The following is a 24,834-nucleotide window of genomic DNA, read 5'->3' as shown; positions in this document are numbered from 1 at the left end:
CCCAAAATGGTTGCCTTGCCTACTGACAGGAAGAAAAATGGGTGGCCCTCTCACAGTGGGCCATAGTGTATACTCCAGTCAATAGGAAATTAAAGAAATGTCACTGGGCCACAATCCATATATTGGCCAGCAAAGTAAGTGTTCCTCCAGACAGAGTTCATTCCTTTATCTCTCCCTTAGAGACTGAGGAGACAAACTTGTATTTGACCCTGTTCCTGTAGCAGCAGGTGCCACTTCAGCTGTAGCCAGGAACCATGACAATAATGAAGGACAATGTGCTTGGAAATTATACATTACAGAATTGGGGGTGGGACTTCTTCAACTGTGATGCCAAGATGGTGGGAGAAAAGCTGGTGGAAAATCTAAAGATCTGAGAAATTGACGTGAACTCAATTGGGTACATAGCATCTTATGAATCATTAAGCCTGCAATGTTCCAGGAGCCACTGTTTCCCATCAGTGGACCTCCTGGAAGATCATATAGATTGCACAGGCCTAGCACAATTAACACCGCATCCTTTACAGTATAGATGTTAGTGCAAATGACATCAGGCTTTAGCTTCTTTAATAACCCTTAAAGTGAGACAGTTGATATACCATTTGAAGGAAGGTTGGTGTTAGTAATGTTCAAAATTATACAGACAATGAGTTAGAAAAGATCACAAGGGTTTGCCATGGAGCTAACTAAAAAGGGGAGTTTCATCAATTCTGGAATTGATGCCTTTGTTCCTTATATGAGCACTAATGAAAGGAAATGTTCTGGATTACAGATACTTGTCCTGGTACCATAGGCTACTCTGATATTAATACATTCATCTAACACATTGGGTAATAGATCAGTCCAAGTGGCATTCATGCAACTTTGCCATGGGAGAGGCAACTTGCACGGAATCAAAAAATTCATCAAGGAACCACATATACTCACCAGCAAACTGGTATTAAATGAGCAGCACCTAAGTGGACACATAGGTACTACAGTAATAGGGTATTGGGCAGGGGGGCGGGGGGTGGGTATATACATACATAATGAGTGAGATGTGCACCGTCTGGGGGATGGTCATGCTGGAGACTCAGACTTGTGGGGGGAGGGGCAAAAGGGCATTTATTGAAACCTTAAAATCTGTACCCCCATCATATGCCGAAATTAAAAAAAAAAAAAGAAAGAAGCCGGGTGTGGTGGCTCACGCCTGTAATCCTAGCACTCTGGGAGGCTGAGGTGGGCGGATTGCTCGAGGTCAGGAGTTCGAAACCACCCTGAGCGAGATCCCGTCTCTACTAAAAAATAGAAAGAAATTAATTGACCCACTAAAAATATATATACAAAAAATTAGCCAGGCATGGTGGCGCATGCCTGTAGTCCCAGCTACTTGGGAGGCAGAGGCAGGAGGATCACTTGAGCCCAGGAGTTTGAGGTTGCTGTGAGCTAGGCTGACGCCATGGCACTCACTCTAGCCTGGGCAACAAAGTGAGACTCTGTCTCAAAAAAAAAAAAGAAAGAAAGAAATGAAAAAAAAAAAAATTCATCGAGGTTGCTTCTTGCATGAACCTTTTGGTATTGTTTCCCAATGTGGTCAATGTGGGGAATAAAACCTTTATTGTTTGGGATTTGGTAATATGGACCTTCCCACAATGAAGTATTTATATCATTTTGATGCTACATGTGTTGGTGTTGGTGAGACTGATTATAAAAGATGGAATCCAGATAGTGTTTATCCAAAGGAGTTAGAAGACTCTAAATTATTTAATAGAAACTGGGACAATTATTGTCTTCCACCCAAGTACCTGGGGGCCAAGGCCTCATGGGATGTGAAGAACAACCATAATTTGGGGGACCCTTCAGGTATTAGCCCCTCCCCACTTCAGTAGGAAGTGAGAGACTTGGATGAGGCTAGAGTTCCAGCAATTGCACTTGTAGGGGTGAGCTGTGGAATAATATATGTGTCATCGTTTGGACTCCATTCCTTCAAGTGACTGTGGCAAAGGGAAATGTCTTTAATTTTTTTTTGATAGAAAGCACTGATAATTTGCTAACATATAAACGTATTTCTACTTCATTTAATAGGTATAGAAAAAAGTTGGAGGAAGTCTGGTAACAAAGGTTGGACGAATGCGAGGGTAATAGTGGGTGTGGCAATGTGGTTATTTGTGCACATGGGCAATAGGGAACTTGGTTAAAGGCTAGCTCTTGGGATCCTCATTCACTTGCTCACTCATGTTTATAGAAAATGTCTTTCTGGCTTTCAACATGGAGAGATTTAGTGAGAAAATAAAGCTTGAATGTAAGTACAGTGAACTAGAAAATAATCAAAACACATTTGGTAAGATATACAATCCATTTGTGAGGAATATAGTACCAGTGTGCATCCACTTACACAAAGGTATATAATTATGTATGCATGATCCAGAAGGAGCACTATGCCCACTGTACAAGTACTACTGGTGGAACAATACTCCAGTTTACCAAATCTCTGGTGTTTTTGTCTTGAGTTTTGAGGTCTCCAGAGTCTTTGACAAATCTGACTTGAACAGGTGCATCTAGCAGCTTTCGATGAACTTTACTGTAATTTAGTCACATTTAGAGGTGATTTTTGAGGAGAAAAGTTATCTTTAGTAGAAATGTCCAAGTGTCTGACATATAGCAGGAGTTCAATAAATGATTTTGAAATGTATGAGCAAATGAGTGAATGAAGGTTCTCAATAATGTGGGTTTGAATTCTCTCCTGTGACCTCTGAACCTTTATATCACATATAAACATGCAGATGGCTTTACATGTTCGGAATTTTCCAAGGACAAAAATGATCAGAAACAAATTATTTATTCCATGTGATTTCTTTTGGCAGTTTTCTTTCATCTATCTTTGGGATCTACCAGGCTTTCGCCCTGCATTGAGTATCTGCATTTGCCTCTCTGAGCTATTTCATGTAAAAACCAAATGGAGACTCTGGGTCTGAGTTATTTAGGAGCAGAATCTGCAGGGCATTTCCTGTACTGCTCACAAGGCTGAGTATTTCCTTGCCTCCATACCTGTGAAACAGTGCTACTCTCCAACCTGTGAAGTAGGTAAAATATCCAGTATTGAGAGGGTGGATGGGAAGGTGACAGAAGAGAAAAGCACCAGCTCATTGATGTTTGTCATTTTTATTTGCAATACTTTAGGTCCAAGTTTCAAACTGCAATATTTTTACACTCAAGACACAGTCATGCACAATCCATATTTCAATTTTCTATTGCTTCAACCACAATTAAAATAACAATATTAGAAACAAAAATTCTTAAAAAGATCAGATGCTGAGGTCAGAATGATGGAACCATACCATCAGCATGTCTACAAAGAAATAACTTACTAAAAAATCAAACAAACAAAAAGACCATAAATACCTTTAATCCAAAGTTACAGAAGAATTTCACTACACATGGTTTACAGATAACACATTTTGACAAAAGTAATGCACAGCCAAATGAGATACAATTCTGATAAACAATGAAAATGTAGATCCTCCTCAACTTGTTTTTTTCTGGATATTATGAGTATAATCCCAGTAGACATCAGTACCCTTATGATCTGGCTCTTCTTGGCTGATGTACTGAGATTTAGAACTCAACCCATTAATAGTTACAGGATTCTGTGAAAGATCTCATCATCACTAATGAATATAGTATATGCGGGTCCATAAAGCACACTACACACAAGCACACACATTGAACTTGAATTTTGCACTCAGGGCTGGTTGGCACTCTGCTGTAGGCAGGGCATTGTGACCATCCACTAATTAACTTCTAGTTAACCCTATTTCCAGCAGTGCACTCATATAACTGGCCAATCACTGTGGGAGTTGTCATCAGAAATGCTATCTTTGGTTCCCAACAAGTGAATTTGTCAATACTCCTTAATGCTAATAGCATTTAATTACATTTTCATTTCTCTCTCTGCAATTTGCAAATGCTAGGTCAACTCTTAATGTCTCAGCCATTAAAATGCATGGGTTCTGTCATCTTGTGCCATTTGCAAATTAACCTCTATAAAGCCCAGCACTGCTTCATAGGAAAGGAGAGGCCTGAGTACAGTTCTATTCTAGCAAGTGTGACTGTGTATTTGTGTTCTAGTAGCAAATACTGGCCACAGCTTAATCAAAACCAGACTTTACATACAGAGTGTATGGAAAATGAAAACTGGGAACACTCAACAGAAAATGGACATTAAAACAAAAACAAACGACTATGAATGAATTGGAAGGCTGCCACAATTTTATCAACATACCCTAGTATTATTAACTTCATTTACTTGAGTTTTTTCATCATCTTACACAACTCTATTGTTTAACTGCAACATAAGAGACCCAGGCTTAAGCATGTGATGTTTTCCATTACTATAGCAGGTTGAATTTGCAAGGCAACCTATAATATTATGGAATGTTAGAGCTTTTGGAAAGACCTTGGAGATCATCTAGTCTGATGCCCTTATTTTACAGATGGGGAAATCGTCAGTCATGGAAAGGTTAAGCAACTTGCCCAAGGTCACACAGCAAGTTAGTAATAAAGCCTATATTAGAATCTAGTCCTCCTTCTTCCTAGGCTAGTATTCTTTCCACTACATCGGATTCTCTGTAATTGCTGTTGATTTTCTCATAAATACTAAATCAGGCGAACATGGTACCTGCCTTACTGCTGGTATTATGGGATAGTATTCACCTGATGGCAGCTTCCAAAGGAGACTCTGATGGCACTAACCAGCTTCTATAAGTTTATCTTGCCAGTTCAGCCATAAATTAAGTGGCAGTAAATGCTACAAGTTGTAAAGTATACTTGTGCACAGAGGAGTGCACATGGAAGTGATATCTCAGTTCCCGCATTTGCAGATTCAGTTAGACATTGTTTAATATTAAACAGACATTCCCAATGTATGAGAAGTTGGGGGATATTCATTTGGTCACTAAAGGAGTATGGATCAGAAAAGGAGTGAAAGAAATAAAAGCTAACCAACAGAAAACAAATCTATGAAACATTCTTTCATAGGAAAAATATTTCCATTAATTCCAAGGTCCCATTTATTTCCTTCCCAGTCCACATGCAAATATATGTTCAGAATTGTGTGTTAAGTTCACTCAAAATCCCAGGCCCATTAGACTGCCATTTTACAAATGCTGAATTTCAGTCCTCTTGCTCAGAGCTCAGAGACTGGGAGATGCTTGCATCACTGCCATGCCTTTGTTTAACTGAATATTAACTACAAGTAGCTCAGAAAAGGACCGTGAAATTCAACCGGGATGGCAGGGTTAAGACTCCAATAAGTATTTGTACATTGAGAATGGCCAATGCAAAGCCTGCGAGTTCTCTAGGTATCAGGTCTGCTTTTGGTGAAACTAAGTAACATACCTGAGGCTACTACCTCATCATTAAAGTCCTCACCTAAAGTTTCTTCGGTGAGTTAGAAGGAAATTCCACTCTTTAGGTTAGATGGTCTCCCCTGCTCTTTAAAAATCACAGCTACTTCATACAACCTATAATTAGGCAGAACAAAAGCACATGGAGACCATCTTAAGCCCAAACTAACAGGACTGTAAATGAATGCCAACAGGCAGAAACAGTCCTAGATATCTCTCTTAAGGATTTCAGAGTCAGCTTTTAATTGCAAGTCAAATTCTATTGAAATCTGTGGGACTTGCCTATTGATCATTAAAAGAAGAATCCTACCTGAATGATATACAGTAATATCCTGTTGGACAACGAAATCATGGGAGCTGGAGATTTTTATCCTTCTGTTCCTTCAAAAGTCAACCTGAAAATCTGCTAGAATGACGCAGAAAGGTGACATCTGCAACAGATGTTATCAAAGGGGCTAGTCAAATGGTCACCCTTCCAATCTAAAGTTACCACAAAACGGACACCTGAATGCCATACCAAAGCAGAGGGCAGCTTGTTTTAAAGCAGAAGAGTATGTTTGGAGTTCTAATAGTGACATCTCCCTAGCTTTAACTTATAGATAATAGTCTCCTAAGAAAGCACGTGCCATACCCGAGTGTGTGCCAACCTCAGCACCCAGGCAAGTATAAAGCCTATGGAATAATTGTAACTAGCAAATATCTGTGCCCTGCATGCTCTGGGCTCTGGCCAGAAGGCATCTGCTTCTGGCATCTTTTCTATGTTTCTATAGTTCCCTTTCTGATGTTTATTTATCATAAAGCAATATTGTAACAACATCAAAGAAAATTTTAAAAGAAAAAAATTTTCACGTAATCCCGCCACCCTACCACAACTGATTTCAATTATTTGTGTTCCCAGTCTTTGTCCATATACACACTTATTTTTACATAGTTGTAATCCCTGTTTATGTTATTTAAAAGTGATTTTATAGAATCTCTCTGAGAACTGGCAGCCTCATTCGAAATAAACAACCCATTGAGCAAAGGAATATAATTATTTACACGATCTTTGAGCTGAGAAATATCCTTTATAGACAAACATCTGAAACTATCAAAACAGTTATACAGACAACAGGAAGCAATTTCATATTTCTTTTTCTTTTAGCAATGGAATGTGCTTCACAGGGGAGGGATAGATGTAAGGATCAGGTGGTTAAACGCAAACATTGGGTGCAGTTCACAAGCCTGAAAGAAATCTGAATAACACAGTTGAAGAATAAATACTCGAGTTAAATCTTCTTACATGACTTGGCCATCCAGTAGCCAAAATGGAACATGGACGCACAAATATTTACAATGACACATAGACGAGATCAGCAAGAACGAAGTCATTACCCAACATGGTGACTGATTTGAGGAGATTGTGTCATCCAAAAATCCTCATGGGATTATGACAACGCACCGGATCCTTGCTACAACATTAGTGTTCTTTTCTTTTTTAAATAAATAATCTCTACTGTGCTTCTCACCCTTCCCTGACTTTCCTACTGCCCTATTCCTATCTCAGGACATTTTGGAATCAACATTCGATGATGTGCCCTCCTTATCTCAGGGCACACTGGCAACATTAAAGATCTGGATAGACTCACCTGTGTCAAGATGAGCTAAAAAAAATCCAGGGAAAGGGAATAAACTATTAACCATCTGGAGTCCAAGTTGTTCAAGTGTACCAAATGTGAATCCTTCAGCATCATTTTGGCACGAGAAACGGTTTCTCTCTAATACTTATTAGAAATATACATAACTCTCCAACACAGGGAAGGGGCTGCAGAAGCTGTTCTCATTTGAAAATTTACATAGATAAAAATTTGTAAGAGTAATGCCTACTGGGATATATTATCATCAAATCTTGGTACAAATTGGTGATAAAGAAGTACCAGGCTCCTCATTGCTAATATGCTGAACTGAAAGCATAAAAGAGAAGCCATTTCTCTGCCTACAGTGATCTGAAGGATCACTGCTCCAGGGTCTCCAAAATAACAACAACAAAAATAGGCCTTTATGACATAAGGGATGCTAATCGATGAATAGGGCTTCCCAAATAGATTTTGGGCTCTCTCCACTGGAAGGGTATAGTTACCAGTGTACTGAATTTTATTGGCATCCCAGGTATTGAATTCCCTGGCACTATGAGTAAGAATAAAAAAAACCTTAATGTTCAATGAAATTAAAATTAAGGCCTCTCTCTCTCATTAGAGTGGTGTGGCATTATAAATTTCAGGCCCAGACACTTTTTTGCAAAGTTTAACATAGCATGCTTCAAATTAATATTACCATTTGATTTTCCTTTCACGTTTGTTGTTTTATCCCACTGCGAGTATTTTCATGGGGGTCAAGCCCCTCCCAAATTTTATAGTCAAAGAAAACAGTAGGAAAATAGATAATCCACCAGTGGCATCATCTCCTAAACATGTGCACTATATGGTTAGCTGAAACTCTAAAGAAAGTGCTTTCATTTTAAGGAATGGATGAATGGTTAGATGGATGGATGTCCCTTGGCAGAGAAGGAAAGAGTCCCATGTCATTGATATCTTTTCCCTTCTTGCTGAATGTAGATAGGTTCTATTCAGATTCTTTATATACTACAAATCAAGAAGCCTTCTATACACAAATTGATAGCTTTTCAAAGGCTTAGAGAAACAACTTTCCAGAATTTGCAAAATTGACAATACACTCAAAAGAGAAGCATATCCTTTTCTACACAGACAGCCTCCAGATATTTTTCCACTCTCAGAAAATTCAGGAAGTGCCAACTGTTGAATTTTTAATAAATAGATATATGGTAAAATAATAGTCAAATTTTGGTATTTTCCCCAAGCCACAAAAGGAATTCAGTTGGGCTGACATTTCTTGGGATATGATTGCAAGCCAAAATTATTTTCACTGGAGAATTTCAAGATCTTTACAAACACTCTTTTGATATTTAAGAGCCCAAGGAGCTAAGTATGAACATACCATATCCTAAAACAGAAATTGGTGATACATAGGGAAAATGGGAACAAGCATTTAGAGCCAAATGTTGATTGGGATGTAGCTTTCACCGACCTCCCATTTCTTACAGAGTTGAATGTTTATTATATCTCGGTTCCCTAAATCTTTTAAAAATGTTATAAATTGTCAAAACAAATAATTTTTATCATAAGGAAATGTCAGTTAATGGATCTGTTTTCTCCTGATGTGCCTATTTTACAGTGCTTATGTTCCACAAGCACAAGAGAGGATTAAATTAAGTATTCTTATCTTTGTTTAATGTCCAACAAGGATTTCAGTATTATTCACATATCTTATCTTCCCTTTTGGCTCTTAGAGAAAAGTTCCTTCTTTGTTTAAATATGGTTTCTCCTATCAGGATTTCCTAGGTCCAGGACCTGGACCACGTAGGATTGCCACAGTTTCAGTGTGTCTGCCCTCTTTCAGGTATCATGAAGATTAACAAACTAGTTTCCATAAATGACAAATCAACCACCTCCAAAGCATCATGGTGAAAATGTGGCAGGATTTCACCATTTGAGCTTTATTTAGATACACAGTTTTTAAAAGCCCTTCCTGAACACACATACTCCTCTCTGCTTTTGGAAAATGTCCTAAAAGAAACCTTTTCCAATACAAATGCAGAAAAATAGGTACACAAACCAAGCCACCACTATAGAAGAAGAATAAAAGATTGCAACTCTATTAGGGCATGGACTTCCACATGTTCACACAGTACTTGCTCTGTTTTTTTTTGTTTGTTTGTTTGTGTTTTTTTTTGTTTTTTGTTTTTTTGCTTTGCTTTTTTGCTTTCTTTTTTTAAAAAAACATTTTGACATCTTTTTTCTGGACATCTAATGACAATGCAAGTGAAAAACATCACATTGGGTAAGGAGTTTTGAAAGAGGTTCGAATGCAAGAGGGACTACTCTCTAACTTAAAAACAAACACAACACTATGAAGAGGGAGTGTGCATCTTTGAGAAACTTTTCTTCTTCAAAGTGAATGCACAAAATGAGGGGATTCACTACTGGCTCTTTCGCTTCACGGTGGGAAGTGACCACTTTATGGCCACTTCAACATTGCTGCCCTATTTGGGCTGCGATTCAGGCTTACAAATAAATTACATAATCTGAGGGTGTAGGAAAAAGGCTTATAAGAAGTTTCTATTCATTGGAAAGTTAAAGAACCCCCACCCCTTTTGTCTGTCTTTTCGTTCATCTTTCTTGCAGCACAGTTTTATTTCAGTCTTACTCATGAGGGAGATGGTGAGGGGTAAGGCTTGCAGTCCTAGCGGCTGCTGTTCTTAATCGCTTCCTTCGCAGCGATAATCAGAGGAGTCAGGCTGGAGAGAGGCTTGGCTAATTTTAAAAATGGATGCTGCAAGAGGAAGAAAAAAAAAGAGAAATCACTGGAATTCTTTTCTCCAAGTATATTAGTTTACATTTTCAAGCAGCCCTTTTTTTTATTAAAATATATTTTGAACACCCAATTAAACAATGGTGCGAGCTTTTGTCCTTCATATGTTTTTGTCTTTCATTCAGTGTCATGAAATCCTCTGGGCTGACTGGCAAATGTAGAAACTGAGTGGGGACCTCGTAAAATCTCACTGTGTTTGCAAGGGTCTGATTTTCTGATTCTCTGAAACTGATGAATTTATCTGGAGCAGCCCTCATGCTTGGAAAAGTGTCTTCAGTTGACCCCTAAAGAATTTTATCCTGAAACCAGTGGCTTTCTACCTGCTAGACCCAATAGCTGTGCCTATGCCATCTCTCTTTTGACTTCTTTGCAGTACTTAACTCAAGTAAATATCCCTTCCTTCTTTGAAATGTTCTCCTCTTTCGGGGCCTGTGACATTCTACTGTCTTGGGTCTCTTCCACACACATGTGATTACTCCTGTTCCATCTTCTTCCCTCATTTCACTTCCTCCTCCTACCTCCTACATACCATAACTTGGCTATCATCATCTTCCTTTTCTCATTTAATTTCTTAAAGATCTCATTTCCTTTCACGTTTCAACTACCATCAGCTCTATGGGGAGCAATAGTGTATGACCTGATCCCTTTCCTGAGCTCTGGTCCTAGTTCTCCAATTGCCTGCTGGACATTTCCTCTGGAATGTTCTTCTGGCACCTTCATTTCAACATTTAAAAAGTTATGTTAAAGTTCCCCAGAAAGAGGACTCTTGTGTGATGTAAACTTAAGGGCTCTGGGGTCAGAGCACTTAAGTTTGATCCTTGCCTCCGTTTATTATAATGGTTAAATGAGGTAAGTGACAGTCCCCTGTTAGCTACACAGGGTGAAGAAATGTTAGCCATTGTATTATCTTCTATCACTTGTCCTTTTACTGAATGCTACCATTGGTTTGATACACTAAAGTCACTTTTGTCTTCTTTTCCCTTATGTTCTACATGCAATCAGCTACCAAGTTCTTTCTTTTCAATGTCTCTTATAATCATCTCTTACTTTTCCTGATTCAGGCCTAATTAATTTACTTCCAAATGATAACTCCCCCTTGCTCTCCCTGCTTCCATTTTTTCCTGTTGCTAATCCTTATTGCATACTAGCAGATGAATCTTCCTAAACAAAGCTTTCATCATGCTTGTCCCTCAGATATCTGCAGCATTTCCCCACTACCTACAGCCCCAACTCTTTAGCCTGGTGTTCTAGGCCCTCCATAGTCTGATCTCCTGTAACTTCAGCTACACTTTCTAGGTTCTATTCTCTTAAACTTTGTCTATATGCCTTTGGTTATACCATAACACTTCCATCTGAAAATCCCTTCCCCTCTTTTCTTCAATCTATCTAAACTGATCTGTCCTTCAAGGCCCAGTAGACCTCTTTCCTGTTCATAGACATTTTCTGATCACCGTATGCTGGAGAGATATTTCTCTAATCAACCATATCATTTACAATTTGAACAGCCACTTGGTTTGAATGAGTCTCTAAACAGCCTTGCATTATCTCCAAGGAGATTGTGAACTTCTTAAGAGTAGGAATCATGCACCTAAGAGGTTTGTATCACCTACTGCACTTATGCTTTGCAAATTGAAGATGCTCAATACATATCAACTGATGGACAGAGAACTGACTTAGGTCATATAGGAAGGCACACAAATATACAAGACCTGTGTCTTTTCTCCAGCCTTCCAGTGACATGGATGCTGTGCATCTCTCTCCCTTCTAACCTCTAAGATGGCAATGATAGGCTAGAGTCAGAGAATGGAGTTATATGTGCTTAGGGAGATATTCAGGTTATTGTTTACATATATAAAATGAAAAGATGCAACAAACTATTCAATTTAGATTTAAAATACAGTTTTGCATCAGTTATCTGACTGGTTAATATAAAAGTATTGCTGGGGAATGAATTAATTAGGTAATTGATTCAATGATCTGCTTACCTGTATAGGTACATTAACAGAACCTATATCTTCACTCATGCTTAGAAGAAAGCATATCAGGAATGTATCAGGACATGTATGTGGGGTGGTTGGGGAGTGAAAAGATGTGGAAATAAAGGACTCAAAAGTTCAGGTCTTTCATCTGTAATTTGAGGCTAGATAACTAGAGGATTAACAAAGGGCCATTCCAGATTTGACACTTCAGGGCCCTATGACAACCTGTGAAATGCTCACAGGTAGCAGAGAAGAGAAGGTGTAGTCTCTTAATTCCTACAAATAAGTTTATCCCAGGTGTGATATGAGTTGAGATGGGATTTTTTTTGCCTGGGTGTGGCTCTCTGTCTCTGGAGGGAGTTCAGATGCAACAGGAACAGATTTGTTGTTGAGGGGGATGGGTTAGAACAGATTGAATTTGTGGCTAATACTCTGCAGAACCATGTGTTGCACCTTTCGTTTTATTGGCTTATGTGTTCAAAGTCACAGAGAGAACAAGCAGTCATTGTTCTTAGATATTACCAGTCTTGATATATGTCCCTGAGGAACAGTCCCAGCTATGAACCTATTAATCCTGGGCATGTGCTGTTTTATCAAATCAATAGATCTTTTTATCTAAATTGATTTGTGTGTGATGTGTGGTGGAAAGTCAGACGTTCCAGGGCTCAAATCCTAGCTCTGCCACTCAAGAGCTGTGTGAGCCTCAATTTCCACATCTGTAAAATGGGATAATAACACCTACCCTATAGGGTTGTTGTAAGAATTAAATGAGATAATTTATGCAATGAATGTGGTACATAATAAGTACTATTTCTCACCATATATACTAATCCCTGAGAGCCATGAAAAGGACAAATGGTTACAGAGGCATTCACCACTGGGTGGTACTCACCCAGGCAAGTGTCTACCATTTGGCATCACAAGCAAGGGGGCTTTGAACCGTAAAGCATAAGAGTAGCAAATGCCATGGAAATAACTGCATAGTTATGTAGAGAATTACCTCTGGCCAAGAGCACCTGCATACAACATCCAGAGGCACAAGTAAAGTTTAGAACAAAACAGCAACACCAGAGGGTCACATTAGTTGTTTTTCCTTGAAAAATAAGACTCCAGAAGAACAAAAGAGATTTATAGATTTAACTGTCAACTTCTCAGAAGAAAGGCAACATGTCAATCAATAATGTATTAGATGTGTGCCTACAGTTATGTCCCTGTGATCTAAAATCAAATGGTAATAGCCTATCAATGTCTAGCCTTTAACTAGACATTTCTTGACAGAGTTCTCTTACTGTCACACTGAGATGGAAAAGTTCAATATAATGACTCTCTTTGTAATTGTCCTATTTTATTTTCACCTGCAAAAGCTCCTTGGCAGATCCTCGCCTATCCACATCCATCTCGAGACAGCGATTTAAAAAGTCACGGAATACAGCCGACAGTCTCTCAGGATTCTGGAGCTCTGGGGTTCCATTAGTGGCTATCAGATATAATGCCTATAAAAAAATCAGAAAAATCTATTCAGCATGTACACAAAAGGCACAAATTCAGTTTCTTCTGGTTTACATTCTGGGTCTTAAAATTCCATTTTAGAGAATGACATTCACATGTAGTTCAAAGTTTCTATAACAGTTATAAATGATTCATCTTGGCAGTAACTGAGGTGACAGTAAGGTGTCCCACATCCAAAAGACTTTGAAATAAGGTTATAAGGTTGTCCTCTGAGAGTTAAGCCAGTAAAAATCCATATATAATGAAAGTGTAATTAAGCACCTAGGGAATTAAACCTAAGGATTTCCTGCAAATCTGTCACTCTAAAGAATTGAGGGACACACATACATCCAATCATGTTGACCTGAGTATAACCCCGGAAAGGCACAATGGGAAGGTGATTGTAATTTACTAAGTGCTTATCTTGTTTGAAGAATATTTGTGAGAAGACGTAGGATGAAGACAGTAGATTATGGAATTAGAGAGTACAAAGAACTAGAAGATGACAGTGCCTGGATGAGAGGCAACCTGTGGGGCCCAAAGAATCAAATACTTTTGTCCTGTGCCAGCTGTATCCCTATTGCATTTAATTAGATTTCCCATGAAGGTCTACCTACAAGGAGAGGAAATATGAGAAAAGTTGACAGTAGTAGTCCTGGCACTTGACAATTACTATGGTAAAATACTAAGTTGTTAATAATTATATATATTAGTACATCTCTGAGATCTTTGTGGTGTGTATGGTCACCACTAAGAAATATCAACTCATGGTATGCTGACAGAGTCAAGGTCCCTAGCCTTCAAGTCAGAGAGTAGGACCCAGGACCATGATTAATTTACAAAGGTAAACCCATCTTTTGAAGGCTCCTGATAGCCAATAAAGCTGGCCATTCCTGATACCTTCCCTAAGCAAATAATTCTAGAGCACTTGTTATACTACGTATCAGGTATTGTATTAGAAATTTAAGGATGAATAAGACAGTGAGTGACCTTGCTTTTAAAGATCACACAATTTAGTGAGGGAGAAAGACTTACAGTGAGTTAAGAGCTAATAGAGGAATGTAGAAAGTTCTAAGTAAATACAAGGATGAAGCAATTTACACCAGAGCTCAGAGGAAGCTTCACAGAGGAGTTTGGCGTTTGAAAAGGGTCTTAATGAATTAGTAGAAGTTTGCCTACAGGTTCTGCCACTAGCGTTATGTCTGCCCATGTAACCAATCCCTTAACTCTTATGAAGACATGCTCCCTCCTGTACTTGCTTGGGCTTTGCAGCAAATCATCATGCCCTTTTTCCTTTCCTTATCATAGTTTTTAATATCATTATTACAAGTATTTCTATCAAAGTCCTTTCCCAGGTCAATTTTTATCAGCTGGTAAGAACATCCCTTCTCCTTGCCAGCAACCCCCCACAGGTGTACTTTGGAAAGGATCACGAAAGTCTCTTTAATCTAGTAGCTGTCAACTGATAGCATGCACCAGAATCACCTAGAGGGTTTGTTAAAATACAGATTCCTTCCTGAGCTTTCCCCAGGGTTTCTGATTCAATAAATCTGGGCAGAGGCTCAATCATTTGCTTTCTAAGTGCTCTGTTGATGTTGGACCACATTTTGAGAACAATTGGTTTAATCTACTTAGGTAATTAAGCAATGGGCTAAACTAGAGGTTCCCAGACTTGCGTGCATATCAGAATCACCTGGGGAGATTTTTTAAATCCCCATGCCTGGTTCTCACTCCCAGAGCAATTAAGTAAAAACCTCTAGGAACAGAACCCAGGCACCAGTATTTTTAAGCTCTCCAGGTGATTCCAATTTACAACCAACATTGAGAACCACTGGCTCAGGACCTGCAGCCCACCCCGTACTTAATAACTCAGAATCTCTGCATCACTTGTACACCAAATGTAAGAGACACAGAATTCCATAGGAGGAGATTCTCTTGCACAGAGATGTGTGAGAATTGCAATGCCATATGCTTCTGTAGAGTGTAATGAAACTTTGGGTTCTTTCCCCTAGCGATGTACATTTAAAAACCAAGATGTAAAATTTAATACACCTCCCCTCCAAATGGACACCTTCCTCTCCCCCCCACCTCTCATTACTTTGTAATTTTCAATTCCTTCCTCAACGAACAGCAAATGCAGGTGGCAGCTATTAGGACTTCCATGCCAAAATATGTCAGAGGCAAATAAAATAGGATGGAAAAGGGACACAAAAACTGCTTTTAGGAAATCACTGGGCTAAAATCAAATAGTGCACAATCATAGCAGATACATTAAATTAAGTTCAAACAGAGTGTTTTGGTTCCTGGATGATAAGTGCTTGAAACACCTGTCCTCACAAACCATCTCTGTTCCCTTAATAAAAGAAAATCAGTTGCTGCAAATTACATTTGCTGCCTTGCCTAAGAACTGTCTTATTTCAGCTGGCTATAACTCCCCCAGGCTCACCGTCCTTTGCTGGCTTTTTCCTGCTCTGTAGCTAAGCCCAGTCCTAAACAAACACACCTCTTTTCTGCCTTTCCCCAAGTCTTTTCCACTCTCCCTAGATCTGTATGCATGCTATGCTGTTTCCTTATCTCACTTTTCTTTCACTATTCTTAGCTCAATATATTCTACTGCATATAATGTTCTTCGTTACAAATGCACACACATCTTCTCTACCCAGGTCTTTCTCATCTCTCTTCAATCCATTCCTGATTACATCAGGAAATGCATACCCCTTTTTCCACTCCATTTATGAATCAAAGAAATGACCTTAATCATGGTTGTTAAGCCTGAGTAGTGCTACTGATACAGTGCATCAACAGAGAAGAAAGCCCTGTAATTTGAAAGAAAACTAAAAGTCACAAGGAGCCAGTGCTACGAACCTCTACAGTACTTCAAAGAACACATATGTCTGCTTCAGAACTACTACAAAAGACTGGTTTTTGGTAGGGGGTGGGATTGATGATAGGGGTTCTTGGTTGGTAGCCTAACAGCCTACTCCTGCCTTTTTTTGATTAGTATTGATCTGTTTACACTTTGTCATCCCCAAACTAGGTATCAAATGCAAGGTTGCCTTTTATGCAATACTGTATAAAAAATATTTTTTGATGTTTAAAAAATTCTTCATGAATATCATTTTAAGGGCTGCATAATAGTTCATCATGTAAGATGCACCATAATTACTATTGTTGGACAGATTTTAAAAAATACATGCACTCAGTAAAAGGTTGAAACACACCAATATGTTAATAGTGGTTCTGCCTGGGTGGTGGGATTATTGGTGACTTAATTTTTAAAAAAATATTTTTCAATTTTCCAAATGTTCTACCATGAACACAGTTGCTTTTATTATTTTAAAAACCCTCCAAAACATTATTTTAAAAATAAATTTAAAAAGCCACGGTGTCCAATTTACATAAATATTCTCATCTTAAAGGATCCTCACTAAAATCCTGACTAAAAGAAAATTTCTCTTTGTCTTCATAGAATTAAACCTGCTTTTCATCAAGCCCTATCCTTTGGGGCTGCAGTTCCCAACCCTCAGGCTGTAGACTGGTACTGATCCTTGGCCTGTTAGGAACCAGGCCGCACAGCAGGAGGTGAACGGTGGGAGAGCTAGAGAAGCTTCATCTGTGTTTTCAGCCACTCCCCATAGCTTGAATAATTGCCTGAGCTCTGCCTCCTGTCAGATCAGTCACTGTCTCCCATCACCCCCAGATGGGACCGTCTAGTTGCAGGAAAACAAGCTCAGGGCTCCCACTGATTCTACATTATGGTGGGTTGTATAATTATTTCATTATATATTACAATGTAATAATAATAGAAATAAAGTGCACAATAAATGTAATGCGCTTAAATCATCCTGAAATCATCACCCCACCCCCACCCCAGTCTGTGGAAAAATTGTCTTCCATGAAACCAGACCCTGGTGCCAAAAAGGTTGGGGACTGCTGCTTTGAGGGAAACAAAAACCCAGACTATTTCTTTTGCAACTATTGTTTTCTTTTTAATTGCAACAGTATTATTGCCAACTAATTTCCATTGCAAAAATCCATACTTTCCATTATATTATGGGCTAAACTGGCCTTTGCGGGCTGGCCTGGGAACCTAATCACTATGTGTAGAAAGCCTCTTTTATGAGAAAATGCACTCCGAGTTTTCAAATAATTAACTTAAAAATGAACTTTTGGATACATCCTGCGTATAAGCTTGGGACCATCTTAGTAAAAAAGAAAATTGCTATCTACTGCACTGCTAATGAGAGGCAAATACAGTTGTAGCCAATATGATGACAACAAAGAAAGGATTTTATTAGCAAAGTCAAGTCTTAGATGAAGAAAGGCTGAGGAAAGAGATCTAGGCATAAGTGATCACAGGTTGGTTTTATGTGAGTTAGTGAAAACTCAAAGAAAATAAGCTGGCTATTAGAAACTAGACTAAAAATCCTAGAAGAAGATGTTGGGAAAACCCTATCAGACATTGGTCTAGGCAAATAATTTTTGAGGAAGACCCCCAAGGCAATCGCTGCAGTAGCAAACACAAACAAACAAACAAACAAAAAAAACAACCCCCCCCAAAAAAAACCAAATGGGATCTGATCAAATTAAAAAGCTTCTGCACAGCCAAGGAAACTATCATTAGAGCAAACAGAAAACCCACAGAATGGGATAAAATATTTGCTCTCTACACGTCTGACAAAGGTCTAATAACAAGAATCTATCTAGAACTTAAAAGAATTAACAAGAAAAAAAATCAAACAACCCCATCAAGAAATGGGCAATGGAAATGAAAAGAAAATTCTCCAAAGAAGACAGAATAATGGCCTGCAAACATATAAAAAAAGCTCAACATCACTAATCATCAGAGAAATGCAAATCAAAACCACAATGATATACCACCTACCCCCAACAAGAATGGCCTGTATCAAAACATCCCAAAACAAATGCTGGCGAGGATGAGGAGAGACAGGAACACTCTTAAACTGCTGGTGGGACTGCAAATTAGTGCAACCTTTGTGGAAAAGAATTTGGAGATACCTCAAAGAGCTAGGATATAGAAATACCATTCAACCCTGCAATAACATTGTTGGGCATCTACCCAAAAGAGCATAAGACATTCTATTATAAAGACATCTGTACCTGAATGTTTATTGCAGCACAATTCACTATTGAAAGGTCATGGAAACAACCCACGTGCCCGTCAATTCAGGAGTGGATAATTAAAATTTGGTATATGCTCACAATGGAATATTACTCAATTCTAAGAAACGACAGTGAGCTAGCACCATTTATGCTACCCTGGATTAAGCTTAAGCCTGTTATCCAAAGTGAGGTGACACAAGACCAGGAAAATGGGCTCCACATCTACTCGCCATCAAATTGGTACTGACTGATTAAGACTATGGTGCTCAAATGGTGGTAGTACTCACCAGGGATTCGGTGGGGGAGGAGACCCACATCCTAGGGATGTGGCCAGCATTGTGGGGAGGGGAAGGGAATGCCCCTAACCCTTCTTAGGGAGAGGCAAAGATATACAAGGTAACAAAAATGCCAATAAAAGAAAAAAGAAAAAAAAAAAACTTTTATCGGGTGGTGGGCAGGTGAGGGGGGAGGAAGGGAAGGGTGTATACTTATATAATGGTTGTGGTGTGCACCACCTGGGCACCACATGCTTGAAGCTCTGGCAGGGCAGGGGGGGAGGGGTGACAGGGGCAATATATTAACCCTAACAATATCTGTACCCCCATAATATAATGAAATAAAATAAAAAAATAAAAAGAAAAAAAAAGAAATTAGACTAGAGATTCCCCATACAGTAGTTGGTTGCTTCTACCATAAGAAACCACAGAATCATCTTTGAGTTCCCTTCCCCGACCCTTACTATAATGGTCTACCAGGTTCTGTTAATGCCATTCTTAGAGATATCTTTCATACCCACCCACTTCAGTCTATCTCCATTGTCTTTGCTTAAGGTCAGGCTTTTCTCAGTAGTTACAAGGTTATTATAGCCTCCTAATTGGTTTTCCTTACTCAAGCCTTTTTATTCTTTGGTCCATCCTCCTTAAAAATCTTATCACAGATCTCATCATGTCATTCACTCCTCTGCTTTCAAATTTGGGGTGGCTCTCCACGGTCCACCTATGTGGTTTGAAAACTGTGCTTACCAAAATTCCCCTCAAGGGCAGCTAAGAGGGAAAAGAGAGAAAGAGAATAGAGATTCTGGGAGCTTCTACCCACATATATCTGTCCCAATAAAAGAAATTTTGCTTTTTTCTGTATTTATTTATGCTTCCAAGCAAGGTTTCACTGAAACCAGGAGATCACTATAGTTGTTTGAAAACAACTGGTCTATAGGACATTATAAAGATTCCTTAACATGGCATATAAGGTTGGTCCCTGCCCACCTTCCCAGCTCTCATCTGTTTTCTGCTCACTTTAGGGCCCTTCTTTCCCACCCCCACACATATACATACTGGCCAAAGCTCATATACTACTCACACCAATTTGTTTATCATTTCTGGGTAGGAAATACTCTTTCATAGCTGCCTACAATGCTATCCTCATCTCCCTTAAATGCCTCGTAAATTGCTACTTTTTTTTTCAAGCTCTAGTTCAAATGGTATCTCCTCTTTACAGTCTTCTCTATCTTTCTCAGGTAGAAATGGTGACAAACCACCCTGGTTTTCTAGGGACTTCCCTCGGTTTTGGCACTGAAGGTCTTATTTCTCAGTCCCAAGCAAACTAGTATAGTAGGTCAGCCTGCAGATGGAGTTAGCTATTTCCTTCTCTGAGCTCCCATAACCCTCTGTTTACATGTCTATTTTTACACTGTATTATGAATATTTGTTATTTGTTTATAGGTCTGTCTTCCCTCCTGGACTGTTGAGTCCATGGAAGGTAGAAACTGTGTCATAATCAACTCTGGATTTTATGGCAATTTTCTCAAAATAGGAGCTCAATAAATGTTTTTGTTGCTGAATGAAATGAGAGCCAAAAATGTAGAAGTTTAACTGATCTGGGGATATAACACATTGACATACAAAGTATTAAAGCACAGAATCTAAAAGTGATCTATTAGAAATCAAATAAGATATACATAACATGAAAAAAGGCACCTTTTCTGAGTTGAACAGACTGCCATGTGATAACTTCTGATTACCCACTGCTCGGTGCGGGAGAAGGAAGAGAACTCCATGACTAGTGTACATAAGGGAATACCATCAAAAGGAGGGAAAACTGGAAAGAAAAAGATGACCACAACACATCTAATGCAGGCAAGACCACAGAGAAAGAGATGAGAACTCATGCTCTCTGGAACTTGAAACATAGTAAATTCAGAAACTTATCTTCTCTGGCTGATTTTGAACAGGGAAAGTGTCCCTAATTAATCTGTTAGATTATTAAACGAGGTCTGTTTTCTTCCTAAGGTAAGGCACTATGGGACCCATGGCCTACTGACCTTATTTACAATGTTAGAAATACAACATTTGCACACAAAAAAATGGTGGTTTCTTCATGGTGATATATACATTACCTAGAAGTTACTGATGTTCTAGAATTTTTCATAATAATTGTAAATATCTTGGCAATAACACGCAAACATTGAAGTTTTCACTGACCCTAATGTACAAATGAATTTACCTAAGTACTAAGAGAAAGCTAGTTTACCCAGTTGAAGGAATAATTCAATTTACCTTACTGGCAATTTCCTCAGTTAAAAAAGATCAAAGCAGTCATCATAGAAATTACCACATTTCTCCAAAGAAGTCCCAAAACAATCCATATGTACTCAATAAATTTTCATTAAGGCAGTTTTACAACAGGACTAACCATTTAATTAAAAAGTTTTGGTCTGTGACTTCAGTTCTTTATAACAGTTTATAAAGTTTAGGTTAAGACATTAGAAAACAAACCAGGGGACTTACATGGAAATGTGTTAGGAACCATGAGAGGAACCAATATAAAGACTCACTTTACAAAGAGGATAGAGCATGGTACAAAAATTTCTTTGTGGGCTGAAGATTTGGGATACAAAACACATTTTACCGTGGAAATCATATTATCCATGGTGAATGGGCTCCAGCTTAGCCAACAAAAGTCTATTTAACATATAATGAAACTGAACAATAAAAGCATGCGGGCTATTCATCTATATCTCCATACCTGTATAAATATTATATCCATGGGAAGCACTAATTGACTGATTAGTATTAGCCTGTGTAATCCATACAACACCCCCTGAAGTAGACTCTATTATGATCTCCAATTGACAGACAGAGAAACTGAGGACTGTGGGGTTAAAATTAATAACTCGTCCAATGTCACATAACTAGTAATGGGGGAATCAATATTTGAATCCAGAGAGTATGGGTCTAGAATCCATGCCCTTGACCACTGCACAATACCACCTCTCATTGTTTCCCATTCTCTGGGGTGGGAGTTCTCCTAACAAAGGCAGACAAAGGCTCTTTAAGAAATGAGGTACACTGTGTATGAACAACTGACTTACTTGATTCAACTCTACCTCTACAGAGGAAATGGGCCCTCCTAAGGTCAATTATTTTCCACAGTTTGGAAATGGGGAACAACGGGTAGGTACTCAAGTTAGAGAGGTAGAAGTGTATCATATGGTATTGCCCAGTGTCTACACACACACACACACACACTTGTCCCTTGGTATCCATAGGGGATTGATTCCAGGACCCCTCAAGGATATCAAAGTCCACAGATGCTCAAGTCCCTTATATAAAATGGTGTAGTATTTGCATATAACCTATGCACATCCTCCCCTATACATTAAATCATCTCTAGATTGCCTATAATTCCTAATGCAATGTAAATGCTATGTAAGTACAGTCATGTGTTGCTTAACAATGGGAAACACATTCTGAGAAGTGATTCGTTGGATGATTTCATCATTGTGGGAATGTCATAAGGTGTACTTACACAAACCTAGATGGTATAGCCTACTATACATCTAGGCTGTACAGTATGGCCTATTGCTCCAAGGTACAAACCTGTACAGCATTTTACTGTACTGAATACTGTAGGCAATTGTAACACACTGGTCACTATTTGTGTATCTAAACATACAAAAGATACAGTAAAAATACAGTATATAAGATTTAGAAAATGGTACGCCTGTACAGGGCACTTGCCATGAATGAAATTGCTCTGGGTGAGTCAATGAGTGAATGGTGACTGAATATGAAGGCCTAGGACATTACTGTACACTACTATATACTTTATCAACACTGTACATAAAGTACACTACATTTATAAAAAAATTTCTTCAATAAATTAATCTTAGCTTACTGTAACTTTTCTACTTTATAAACTTTTTTTTAACTTTTTGAAAAGCTTAAAACACAAATACATTGTACAGCTACACAAAAATATTTTTCTTTATATCCTTATTCTATAAGCTTTTTCTATAAGCTTATAGAATATAAGCTTTCTATATCCTTATTCTATAAGCTTTTTTATATTTAAAATGTTTTTTCTTTTACTTTTTAAACCTTTTTGTTAAAAACTAAGAAATAAACACATACATTAGCCTAGGCCTACACAGGTTCAAAATCATCAACATCACTGTCTTCCACCTCTACATCTTGTCCCACTGGAAGATCTTCAGGGACAATAACATGCATGGAGCTGTCATCTCCTACAATAACAATGCCTTCTAGAATACCTCCTGAAGGAACTGCCTGAGGCTTTTCTTGAGGAGTAGATTTGTTTGCACCAGCATCACCACAAACCCGTCAGTAATGTGGACTTTAAGAGGTCACTAGGTGATAGGAATTTTTCCCATTATAATATTATGGGACCACCTCTGTATATTTGGTTCATTGTTGATTGAAATGTTATGTGGCACATGACTGCTGTTTAGGGAATAATGAGAATAAAAAAAGTCTGTACATGTTTAATACAAATGCAACCATTATCTTTGTTTTTCAAATATTTTTGATTGTGTGGTTGGTTGAATCCACAGATTTGGTACCCATGGATACAGAGGCCTGACTATATATATCTATTGAGGGTTTATATGCTGCTTGTACTCTGATTGTTGTCTGCAACCTACTGCTGCCCTGGTTCCTTTCTCATTTTAGAATTTTCAACTAACTTTGAGTGTTTTATGAGAGAGATTTGGCAACGAGTGATTTGGCACCTTATGCCTTAGTTTACTCATGATCTGGGATTTCAGAGGTTAAAGGTCAGAGTGTATTACTGCCTCTGATGTGTTTATGGATTTCGTGAAAGGCCCTGACATTTCTTTCTTTCTAAGAAGACAGTAAATGGGGCCAAATCTGCACAAAGAAATCACTACATGACAACAAACACTCTATCTATGCTATGACTTATTCAATACAACAGTCTAGTGTGATAGCTGAATAAGCAATGTGATCTCATTTATCTCCCTACTTGTCTTGCATAGAAGATCTCATCTGTCACCAAATTACAGAAGGGGCTAAGTTGTTATTGTTTTGTTGTTTAATATTTAGAAAGCTATTTAAATGAACCTACTATATATCTATCCCCTTATAGGTTCATAGCAAAAGGTAATTAGGTAATGCTGACCAATTAGGTGTTAGCATAGCTTTAGATTGCTCCTTTCAAGCACAAAACACTGACCGATGCTGTAAAATAAGTACCAGATGACTCTGACAATACATGTGCTCATTCTCAGTATTAATAATGCCTGTTAAGAAATGTGGAGTAGGCTACTGGTGCTCATGAAGCAACCCTGGCAGTCCAAGCAGTACCCAAGGTTTGGAACTATAGGGGATTTGGAAATGGGGGTGGGGGTAGGCATAGAGATAGAAAAGGAAAAAAAGCAAAATGGCACAGGAAGTAGAAGAAAGAAGCTGTGAGAAACAGAGGGAGCAGAGGAAAGTAGGCCAAAGGACAATGAGAGAGAAGGTGGTTAGGGGAATGAAGAGTAAAGAGAAATGAAGGTAGGTCAAGGGGAGGTCAAGGGGACCTGGATCCTAGGTCCCATTCTGCTACTGCTCCATTTCTCTGGTCCTGTTCACACAAAATGTCTCAAAACATTGCCTATATTTGGTATATCAACTTCCTCACCTCCCATTTTCTCTTCAACCTACACCTAATTTCTAGTTTTAGGGTACCATTTAACATTATCCATTTGTTCATGTCTCATTTCAGAACATTAGTGCAGGAAAGGATTAATTCTCTGATCCTTTTGGGCTTTTCCAAATTACTGTATTAGGATCAAAGCAGGCTGACTGTGATATTATCTGTGAAGCATACAGTACTGCTCACATAAACTATTATAATTTCAACTTCTATTTTATATGTAGTTTATCAGCTGAACAGCTCTATACATAACAACATACAATTCTTTCCATCAAACCCCAGAATGTGGACCATGTGTCTTTGCAATAGCTTTATCACTGCAGTGCTCTTCACTGGCCTCTCCCCAAGATTATTACCAGAGTGAGAATACTGAGTCCTACATGCAGCATGTTTCACATCATGATCAAGTATTTTTGCTTGGTAGGAAAAGGGCATCTTTCCATTTGGCAAGAAACAGATTTAGTCCAGAGGTGATGAGA

General features: G+C 38.5%; 1 protein-coding gene across 7 annotated transcripts in view; it reads right to left on the bottom strand.

Moving 5' to 3' along the window:
- Positions 1-3,122: 3,122 nt before the first annotated feature.
- The window catches only part of PAK3 (p21 (RAC1) activated kinase 3), a 254,528-nt gene continuing 232,816 nt past the window's right edge, over positions 3,123-24,834 (bottom strand). For all 7 annotated transcript variants that reach the window (XM_075999452.1, XM_075999451.1, XM_075999449.1 and 4 more), the window contains 2 exons: positions 13,144-13,281; positions 3,123-9,770 (listed from right to left, as the gene is read on the bottom strand). In XM_075999452.1, coding sequence (XP_075855567.1) covers positions 9,681-9,770; positions 13,144-13,281 — 228 coding nt within the window. In that variant the 3' untranslated portion in view covers positions 3,123-9,680. The remainder of the gene's footprint in view (positions 9,771-13,143; positions 13,282-24,834) is intronic.

Source organism: Microcebus murinus, chromosome X (genome assembly GCF_040939455.1).
Source record: "Microcebus murinus isolate Inina chromosome X, M.murinus_Inina_mat1.0, whole genome shotgun sequence".
NCBI lineage: Eukaryota > Metazoa > Chordata > Mammalia > Primates > Cheirogaleidae > Microcebus > Microcebus murinus.
Note: the sequence above shows the minus strand (reverse complement) of the source record. Positions and strands in the feature narration are given on the sequence as shown.